Raw genomic sequence first — 10,399 nt, 5'->3', positions numbered from 1 at the left:
TCATAAAATCCCCCACGAGTCAAACTTACCTCAAGATGAGTGAGAATACAGTCCATGATTGTAACAACATAATTATAGATATGCAATTAAAAACACAGAATACAGAATTGCAGTTGAATGTATGGTCTTTATTGTCATTATACTAAAGTACAATGAAATTGGAAGGTTTCTCTTTTTAGTGAAAGAAAGCAAATAAATAGAGAGCAGCTAGCTAGTCACACGGTAGCATCAGGTGTCCTGGTGTTGAGCTTGGTCTCCGGAATGAATAAAATATAACCTCAGTGGAACTGTTTAAATCTAAGCTTGAAAACACTTCTATTCTATAACATATGAATAACCTATATTTTATGTTGACAATATATGTGTATTATTTGTTAATGCAACATCCATTGCAGCCTGGTCATCCTGGAAGGGGGATTTTTTTTTTGGTTTGAACAAATTTATTGACACTAAAAACAGAAAACAATCATGACAATCTCAACAGCAATTAAGCACATTCACAATATTATATTCCAACATTACGTTTTTAACAGCAAACACAAAGTGAGGTTTGAACAAACCTTCTCGAAAATCAAACATATTCACAATTTCATTATATAACATCTTTGTTAGTGTCAAGGATTACCTCATGTGCAGTCCCTTTGCAGAGTTTCTCCATTTTCCTCATGTTGAGGTTTTTGAGTTTTTCCCTACCCTCATGTAGGTTTTAGATCAGGGGATGGTGTTGTAATAGTCTGTAGTTTGCAATAATCTGTGGTCTGTGCAGCCCTTTGAGACTCCTTGTAATGAAGGGCTGTACAAATAAACATGACTTGACTTGACTTAACCATTCCGAATGAAACGCTTTCCCACAAGTTGTAGCTACGGGTCGTCTGTTTCATGGATAATGGATCTGGCATTGGCAGGGCTTGCTTAAGAGAGTTGTTAGCCTAAATGTAGCAGTAGATCCGACCTCAGGGCACTGCTGACAGTCTACAGACTCAGTTTTATATTTTTTAGGGTTTAGAGCCAACACACATTGCTATTTGCACCTGCTCCACTGTTTGATTGACAGCATACACCAGCCGATCACAGTCACACACACACATTCACACTTACCCAACACACAAAGCTCCCACCAACATGCCCTCTTTGAATAGCAGTTGCTGAGTTGATAGCAATAACAATAAAGAAAATTCAATTTAAAAGCCGGGAAGCAGTGAACCAGTGATAACCGAAGCACGAAGTAGCGAGGAATCTCTGTATATATTTATCAAGGTTAAGGGTCCCTTAACAACCAGGGTCGTCAGGGCACCACTTTCTGTAGTGTCTCTTGGGCAAGCACAGCCTGGCAGCACCGTCCCTCTCCAGGCCATTTTTTTTGCTCCCCCACATGAAATAAACACTGCTGGTTACCATGGTTACCAGTAGCAGGAGAAGCCTCCCGATATACAACACCTCTAGTATCTGGTAATTGTCGTTTTTCTGTTCAAAGTGTCATTCCGCTCCTCAGAGATGAGCTGGTACTGATACTAGATCCGCAATCACTGGGGGAAAAGGTTTTTTTTCTCCGAAATTTTGAGTATTTCATTCTACAATACACATTGCATCGCTTGTGGCTTTCATAATTTTGCTGAAAAACAAACTTTGTGGCGATGATGTTAGGTCCTTTGCTTTTGTGACATATCAAAGACTATTTTGTACACAATGTTAGAAATTATATATGTATTAATTTGGAATTGATTAAAAAATTAAATGTTTATTTAAAACATTAAAAAATATTGATCTAAAATGAGTTATATAGATGCATAAATAAATAAATAAAATGGTTCCATTAAAAATCCATAAATATATCATGATTATAACTGCCTAATTGGCAGAAAAGGGTTGCTTAGTTTCACAATAGTTCTTACCTTAAGATTGTACCTTTATCGCTTTCATTTCATCGTTCTTGAATAAGAACTCTATAAAACCATCAAAAGTATCTCACAGATAGTAGATAAATTTGCTGCTTTAGAAAAACATTTCCAAGCAAGATTGAGAGGAAAAAAGCTAGCAAGACTTCAAACATCTTCTAAATAAGGCTATTTTGCTGAATTTAAGGATACATTTTCTAATTTTATAAGAAAAAGAAAATCCCGTCTCTAAAATAAGAAAAATGGCCCCCTTTTTATTTAACAGAAACAAAAGAATAAATCAATTGCGGTATTGTAAGCAACCTGGATGCCAGTGAGATTAAATACACAGCTACATCAAAATGAAACATTTAGTCTGTTTTTAGTTTTGGACACCTGCAAAGGAGATTTTATTGGTTGCCAGTTCCTTATTTTGAATATTAGTGGCACTGTTCACACACACCCTTTATGGGGATCTGGTGTTGTAACCTAGGATAAGTAATAAAAAGAAAGGGCCACTGGACTTTCTAATCTGGAGGCTTCTCTCCCTGTTCTCCTTGCAAGCTCAAAATTCATTGATGCCTTTTCTCCTCTTTTTGAGTGTCTGTTAGAGTTTAAACCTATCAATTATGAAAAAATAGATTCAAGGTTAAAAAGTTGTTAAACATTTGCTTTAATATTAGTTTTTTTTCACTCTTGACTGTATATTCACTAGAAAAGGTATGTGTCAGCACCACTCAAATCCATGCAATTGTACGAGCTATTAGGATATTAAATCTTTTTTAGTCTATGTATTGTCAGCTAGAGGCCAAGGGATGTGAGAGCGCATGCGTGTGCGTCATGGGATGAGTTTGAAAGGTCCGGGTGCTGACAAATACTTTCTGTGATGACATTCATTTGAATGATGTTGGGGCCGAGAGAGCAGAGAGGGGGCAGGAAAAATAAGGGGGTATCTGATAACACTCACTGAGGGGTTATTTAAAAAATTTAGGGGACAATTGGCGACAGAATTGACAGTAAAAGTATATACAAGGCTGGTCATGACATGATCAAGATGTGCTTGTTCTTGATAGGCATGGAATCAAATAGACTGCGGCAAATTTGGGAATATCAGTAAGGGATTTCTACAGGTGGATTTTTCCCCCCCCGAAATGGAATAGGGTTTGGAATCCGCAAGCATACGTACGTCAACACTCTCACATCTGGTTTTCCGTCTCGAGCGGATCAGCATGCAGGAGTCTCCAGGTTCTTTGGGTGTAGATGGCAGCTACACCGGCAATGTTCCGGCTTTCCTCACCAAGCTGTGGACTCTTGTTGAGGATCCGGATACCAACCACCTCATCTGCTGGAGTGCTGTGAGTAGCAAAATCCTTCAAAAGAACCGAAAAATGAAATGAATAAATAAAAATAATTATGTTTGTGATGCATAAGCTAGCCAATATAACTTTCACAAATAAGATATCAGGTTTGGGCGACACGCACTCCACGATAAAACCAACTTTATTCACCAAAACTATATGTTTTTTTTGTAACTTAACTTTAATCGGGTCCCCAATTGTTTTTGTTTAACACAAAACAAACAAAGAATGATGGAGGTGTTGGGGGTTCAGCAAAAACAAAATTAAAAAAACACAATTAAAAATTATATCTTCCATGTTCAATTCCTTCCTCAGAGTCTTCAAAGTCCAGTCTTCATTGTTCGTAAGTGGTGTCCTTATATACCCTATATATTTTTCCCATTTTTCCATGAATTAGGTCTCCTATATTCCTATTTGAAATGTGGTCCTCTCCATTAAAAATATTTCCTCCACAGTGCACACCCACCGCTCCCCGGTAGGGAGATCTTGTTTGTGCCATAATCTCATTACTTTTTTGCTAGCTGTTAGTAAATTTTTAACCAGGTACTCATCCTTTCTCTGTAATATTTTTTTCTTTAGATGGCCTCAATAGAGCACCTTGAAAGTTTTAGGTATTCCATGTCCCAATAATTTCTTTGAAGCAAACCATAATTTTTCCCATTAATTTTGAATACTCGGGCAAAGTCAAAATATATGCATGTGGTCGACCTCTCCACATGTTCTCCAGCATGGTTGGTAAACCTGGGCAAAACCTCTCAAACGCTTTTCTCCCCTAAAAAACACAAATTGATTAAAAAATAAATCTGAGGTTTTTTTCCCAACTTAAAACAACAACAACAAAAAATATTAACTCGAGACTAGTGTTTAGGTCTACGGTTCTTGAAGCGAGTCTTTGTGCGTGATTTAAACAATCGCATTCAATTTCCGCTTTGGTAAAAGTTTGCCACTTCCGGTTTCAAACACACAGATGTTTTATTTATTTATTTATTTATTTTTTGATATTATGGAGACTGTTAGTGTTTTGCACGTTAAAGAGTGCACAATAACAAAAACCGCCTTTTATTGTCAAAACATTGGCCTGTATGCACAAAGGTGAGCCAAAAAAACACAAATATGGAGTCAGCTTTGGATGACACACACTGCTGAAAAACCAACTAGATGATAACAACAGAAATCTCCTCATTGGCAAATCAGTTTGTTCATTATTGATATTTTTTATTTATTTACTGCTAATAAATTTATTGATTTAATATTATTTGATCTTTTTTCGTGTAAAATATGAAGATAATACTCAGTAATACAGGGTGTCTCAAAAATGTACACACACTTTGACATTATTTAGTCAATATTTTTTTCCCATTTCAGATTTGATTTTGGCGTAAGAATGGGCTCATTTGTGAACAAACAAAAAATTGTTCTCAAAACAATCAGTAAACGTAAAAACAAAGCGGACGTGCTAAGAGTTGCACACACAAATGCCCATTAACCTCGCTTCACTTCTTATTTACTTTTACATTTTTGGAATTATCAACCATTTTACACACACACACACACACACACACACACACACACACACACACACACACACACACACACACACACACACACACACACACACACAAACACACACATATATCCATCCATCCATTATCTGCACTGCTTATCCTCAGTAGGGTCACGGGGGTCCTGGAGCCCATTCCAGCTGACTTCGGGCAGTGGGCAGGGGAAACTCTGAACTGGTTGTCAGCCAGTTGCAGGGCACACAAAGATAGACAACTCGGTCATTCACACCTAGGGACAATTTGGACCGGCCAATTAACGTGACGTGCATGGCTTTGGAATGTGGGAGGAAACCGGAGTGCCCGCAAGCACAGGGAGAACATGCAAACGCCTCACAGGAAGGCTGGTAGCTGGATGTGTGTATAAAATTGTTATATATTCTTATATTTTTTAAAAATCAATTTCCTTTTTTATTTAAAAATCGTGATTTAAAGTATTTTTATTATTTTATGTAGACGGGAAAAAACACAATCGGAAAATGTATCTTCTGTGTTAAAAATAAGTAACCAAAAAGGGCTAATAATGTGTATTATTTTATCACTTTTATGGTTTTACAAGATTTTTTAAAAAATCTATTAAAAAAACAAAAACAATACTCAACAGAAGCAAAATAATCTAACAGGATACAAACAAGGATTGCCGCAATGAGAGCGTTGAACTCTAAGCACTGGACCAGCACTATAAAGAAGCCATGGGGTTTTACCTTAATGACATACTATATCCTTACAGTACCAGTGAATAATGTTTTTTATGTGTGCTTCACATGTTACAATGACAATATTTTTTTTTACTTAAAATGCTTAGAATAGAATAGAAGAATATAATATAATTTATTGCAATTAAAACATGTGAAACAAAGCAAAATTAACATTGGTCTTTGGTACCATGACTAAAAATAGTGTGATAATGACATAAAATCTACTGCCTCTTCAAGGACCATACATACCACTGGTGAAGAAAGAATGTACTGTAGTGTCAATGTCAACTGTAGTTCTAGATTTGTGTACTATGGCTGTAAACCCCTCTAAATTTGTATCCTATTTACGAAGTTATGCTAGGACCTTAACTCGGCCAACGGCTTCACGGCCAGAAATTTCTGGCCGTGGTTCAGCCTCAATACAACATACTGTACTTGTAGTGAGCACAGATTTTTGCAATCTGGAGATGGAATAAGAGCTTGCTCTGTCCACTCCACGCATCGGCCCGGTATTGCAGTACCTCCGGGAACGGTGCATTCGCAATGATCGCAGCAAGGCTTTAGGGCTAGGACCTTAGCTTGGCCTTTTGGCTGAGAGTAAGAGTCCCGGCTCCTTGGCTTTGTAGCGTATTATGAACTGACCGATAACGGATAATAGATAATGAATAACGAAGATAGAACAATAACCCTTAAAAACCCCCCTCTTGTACGCACGTATACGAGAAGGAAATGCCGAAACATCTGACCCGCACAGTTAAACTGTAGCGAGCCGATGTGGTTGCAGTCAAACAGGGCTCCGCCATTTTAGACCCAACTGCTGTGTTGGGAGTCATTAGGTGACCAAACATCCCAATTCCAACCCTTAATGCCGAGCGCCAAGTAGGGAGGCAATGAGTACCAACTTTGTAATTCTTAGGTATGACTCGGCCAAGGCTTGAACCAGCGACCTCCCAGTCTCGGAGCGGGGCCCTACTCACAAGGCTACCGAGCTGGTGGTCCAGTAGTTAAGGTTTGGTGCCTTCACTGCTGTGACCCATTTCTGATTAGTGTTGCTGACCAAATATAAACAACATTTTAACTTCAGCTCAGAAGTTTTTGATTTGATAAATATCTTCAGATATAATATGGCTTATGCAATAGCTAGTAAACACAATTTTAGTCTGCTTTTTGAATCTTGGGACAACAGTGGCAACAAATCAACTCATTTTTGTCAGTAGTACTTTTAAAAGCATTTTATAGATATTACTATTGTATCTGATACAATGCCTTGCAAAATTATTGCCCTCTCCCAACTATCTTTTTGTCATCTTGCCATATTCCAGGCTTAAAACCTACAAACTATTTTCTAAGGATCAACAACATGTGAGACAAAAACCAAATTTGTTTGACATTTTATATTGTGCTAACAAATAAAAGAATTAAAAGTAGGCATTGCAAAGATTTTGGCACCCTTTGAAAATATAATTTATGCCACCTCCTTTTCTTGCGATCAAAGCCACAAGTCTTTTCGGGGGATATGTGTGCATCTTGAAACAGAAATATTTGCTCATTCTTTCTTCCAAATGAGCTTAAGTTTCTTAAGGTATAATGGTGATCATCTGTGCAGAGCATTTTTCAGATATTTTCCAAGTGCTCTCTATAGGATTACAGCCTGGACCATTGTAGATTTTGCTTCATGTTTAGGGTTGTTGTCCTGCTTAAAGGATAATCTGCATCCCATTCTCAGGTCTCTTGAAAACACCATCAGATGTTCTGCTAGTATCACCCTTTAGTTGGCTCCAGCCATCTTCCCACCAACTCTAACAATCTTCACAATCCCTGCTGAAGAAAAGCAACCGCAGAGCATTAGGCTGCAACCACCATGGCAATGAATATGGTGTTTTTAGGGGGATGTTCCGTGTCACTCCTACTTCAAACGTACCACTTTGCATTCAGCCCAAAATTCCAATTTTGGTCTCATCTGACCAGAACACATTGTTCCACATATTTGTGTCCCCCATGTGGCTTCTTGCAAATGCCAAACGGGCCTTCTTTCATAAAGGGCTTTCTTCTTGCCACTCTTCCATAAAGGGCAGATTTATGCAAACCACGACTAAAAGTTGTCTTGGCACAGATTTTCCCACCTCAGCTGTGTATGTATGCCTGCAGGTAATCCAATGTGATCATATACCACTTAGTTGCCCCCTATGATTAGTTTTCTGCTTGTTTGGACCAAAACTTTAGAGGGATGTCCAGGTCTTTTAAGGTTTGCACTGGCTTTATGTTCTCTCCGCATTTTATATTATTGCTCGCACAGTGCTCAGGGAGATGTACAAGAGTAATTGTTAGGTTAGTCATTTAGGCAGACAATGGATCATTCAAAAGGAATACTTTTTCCTGGCACTGTATCTTTAGTTGGCCCACTCCTGAGCTAGAACAAAACAGAAGTAGTAGTCTACCAAGACACAATAATGGCAATAATTCCTTGAATTGTCTATTTCAGACTGGAACCAGCTTCCATGTGTTTGACCAGGGTCGCTTTGCCAAAGAAGTTTTACCAAAGTACTTTAAACACAACAATATGGCAAGCTTTGTCCGGCAGCTTAATATGTGTAAGTGTGTTCCCTATCTTATCAAACCCACCCACCTCCTCCACTTCTCTAACGCAATATTTTCCTGCTCTCCCTCTGTTTCTAGATGGTTTTCGTAAAGTAGTAAATATCGAGCAAAGCGGTCTGGTCAAGCCTGAAAAAGATGACACAGAGTTCCAACATTTGTATTTCCTCCAGGGCCATGAACATATGCTGGAACACATCAAGAGGAAGGTAAATGATGTATATGAGTAGTTTTCAGAACAAACAAACGCTTCTTTCGAAAGAAAGTGAAAAAACATAATTGCAGGTATCACTAGTGAAGAGCGAAGAGACCAAAGTTCGGCAGGAGGACCTAAGTAAGCTGCTATATGAAGTACAGCTCCTGAGGACACAGCAGGACAACATGGAGTGTCAAATGCAGGACATGAAGCAGTGAGTGATTTTTTTATTGGTTGTGAACCCCATGAGAGCTACCAAACCCCACCACTTTCAGAGGCACATATATCAACATGTGATTTTATTTTATTTTCCTAATTGTTTTTCAAATTCAACGCCCATAATTTTCATCTCAGATCTGCGACTAATTGAGGCAAGATGTCTTAAATCATGTCCTTTTTTTCTCGAGGTGAAAGAGGAATTTATGACAACTTACCTGCGGCTGCTGTTCCGAGTATCTGATTAGCCATTAAAGCCTCACTTGAGGCCCCATTGTAAGAAGTGTTTTTATCTTGTGATGGGGATCAAAACGTGCTGATTGCAGTTACCTCAGACTACACCAGAAGAAGACACCAAAGGTTGACTATAAAACCATCAGTTTCAGAATTTTTGAAGGAGCTACACAATTATCAATTTGCAGTTCATTGATTTTGCAATGAAATACTGAATCAAACAAGAATAAGCACACATTGGTTGATAAATACACATCTACATTTATTCAAACTAAAGCCAACTAACAATGGAAATTGAAAAGAGATGGGTTTTCTGGAGTGTTTGGAAACATTGTGGATATATTGTGGAAATTGAAAACAGCTACTGGGAAGAATGAGCAGAACTTTTCTATGGCGTGTTTGGTTGCTACAAGTACCTTAAGAGAGAGAGAGAGAGTAACCCAGTGGTTTGGGCCTATTGAAGCCCTCTCACAGAGAGAGAGATAGAGTTGCTTTGCCAATTTTTGGTTGCGACAGCGAGGCACTCATCTTTGAGAATAGTCGCTGTGTCTTGACATCTGCGGTATAGGCTCCACCAAAGCCCTGAGACAGACTACCCGAACCTCTAGGGTTTGACAAATCCAGGTTAAGAACCCTTAGCATGTGAGTGCTGATCTCATTCCTAGAACATGGCTTGCAATTGTGATTAATCAGGGATGGACATGCAAAGATACGCAGGAAACTAGTAAGTAATACATAGACACCAATGAAGAAAACAATTTTGTTGTATCTGAAGGTATTTCTATAAAAATATCAGTCATTTTTTTGTGTGAGAATTTTCATATATGTCAACCTTTTGACATTGAAAAGCGGTAGATGTTATTGCGCACAAAACACAATCGGTCTCCAGAATATTAAAAAATTCAAACAACAACATGTAGTTGTTTAAAACAGGAGGTAGCAAAGTTTTACCAAAACAAAAAACCAGTGCATTAGTTGAAGCAGTTTATTCTCGCACAAAGATCTAGTCTCACTTTAAGATAAAGCAGGCGTAGACCATTATACCAGTCTCGAGTCAAATTCTTCTGTTGTTTGAATTTTAGAAAGTGTTGGATTTTTAAAAAATAGGCGTTTTTAATAAGAAGTGGTAGTTTGACGGTATGCATAATATATATTATCAATATCAAGATTCGGTTATGGTATTGAGCTTATTATATTTTGATATGAGCTCATAAATAAATTTAACTATGATAAATAATTGTAATGACATGACTATGCAAAATGATAATAACATTATAATAATGTGTTTTTAAATCAATTTTGTATCTGTATTTAATTTAAAAAGAAATCCCTTGCTGCAATGGTCTCAAACTCATTTTATTTGTGGCGTCGAATCAGGTTTTGCACAAAAAGTTGTGATAAAACCATTCCACCATTTTCAGAAATCTTTTTTAAAATTCCCAACACAAAATAAAATTATAAAAAAGGAAAGGAATTGGTGTAAACATAAATTAATAAGTATCAAATTAATTCATAATCAGCTACAGCTGCACGGTGTGTATTATTTAGTGCCTCTTGTTGGTAAAATATGACATTCATTAAAAAACTATCATAAAAATGTGCTTTTTTCAAACAGTCATATTTTTTACATAAAGTGAGCCTCACTTAGAGGGAAGTGACATACAGTGAT

The 10,399-nt window shown here is 37.6% G+C and overlaps 1 protein-coding gene and 1 pseudogene across 1 annotated transcript in view; both read left to right on the top strand.

The window, feature by feature from the left end:
• Positions 1-624: 624 nt before the first annotated feature.
• hsf4 (heat shock transcription factor 4) overlaps positions 625-10,399 on the top strand; it is a 29,812-nt gene continuing 20,037 nt past the window's right edge. The window contains exons 1-5 of the mRNA XM_088339249.1: positions 625-1,449; positions 3,035-3,229; positions 7,972-8,080; positions 8,166-8,293; positions 8,370-8,494. Of these exons, the coding sequence (XP_088195375.1) occupies positions 3,104-3,229; positions 7,972-8,080; positions 8,166-8,293; positions 8,370-8,494 (488 nt within the window). The 5' untranslated portion in view covers positions 625-1,449; positions 3,035-3,103. The remainder of the gene's footprint in view (positions 1,450-3,034; positions 3,230-7,971; positions 8,081-8,165; positions 8,294-8,369; positions 8,495-10,399) is intronic.
• On the top strand, positions 5,867-6,032 carry LOC148362394 (U2 spliceosomal RNA; annotated as a pseudogene).

The sequence above is a fragment of the Urocampus carinirostris genome, chromosome 7 (assembly GCF_059441175.1).
Source record: "Urocampus carinirostris isolate Australia breed hairy pipefish chromosome 7, RoL_Ucar_1.0, whole genome shotgun sequence".
Taxonomy (NCBI): domain Eukaryota; kingdom Metazoa; phylum Chordata; class Actinopteri; order Syngnathiformes; family Syngnathidae; genus Urocampus; species Urocampus carinirostris.
This window is presented reverse-complemented; position numbering and strand designations above follow the sequence as displayed.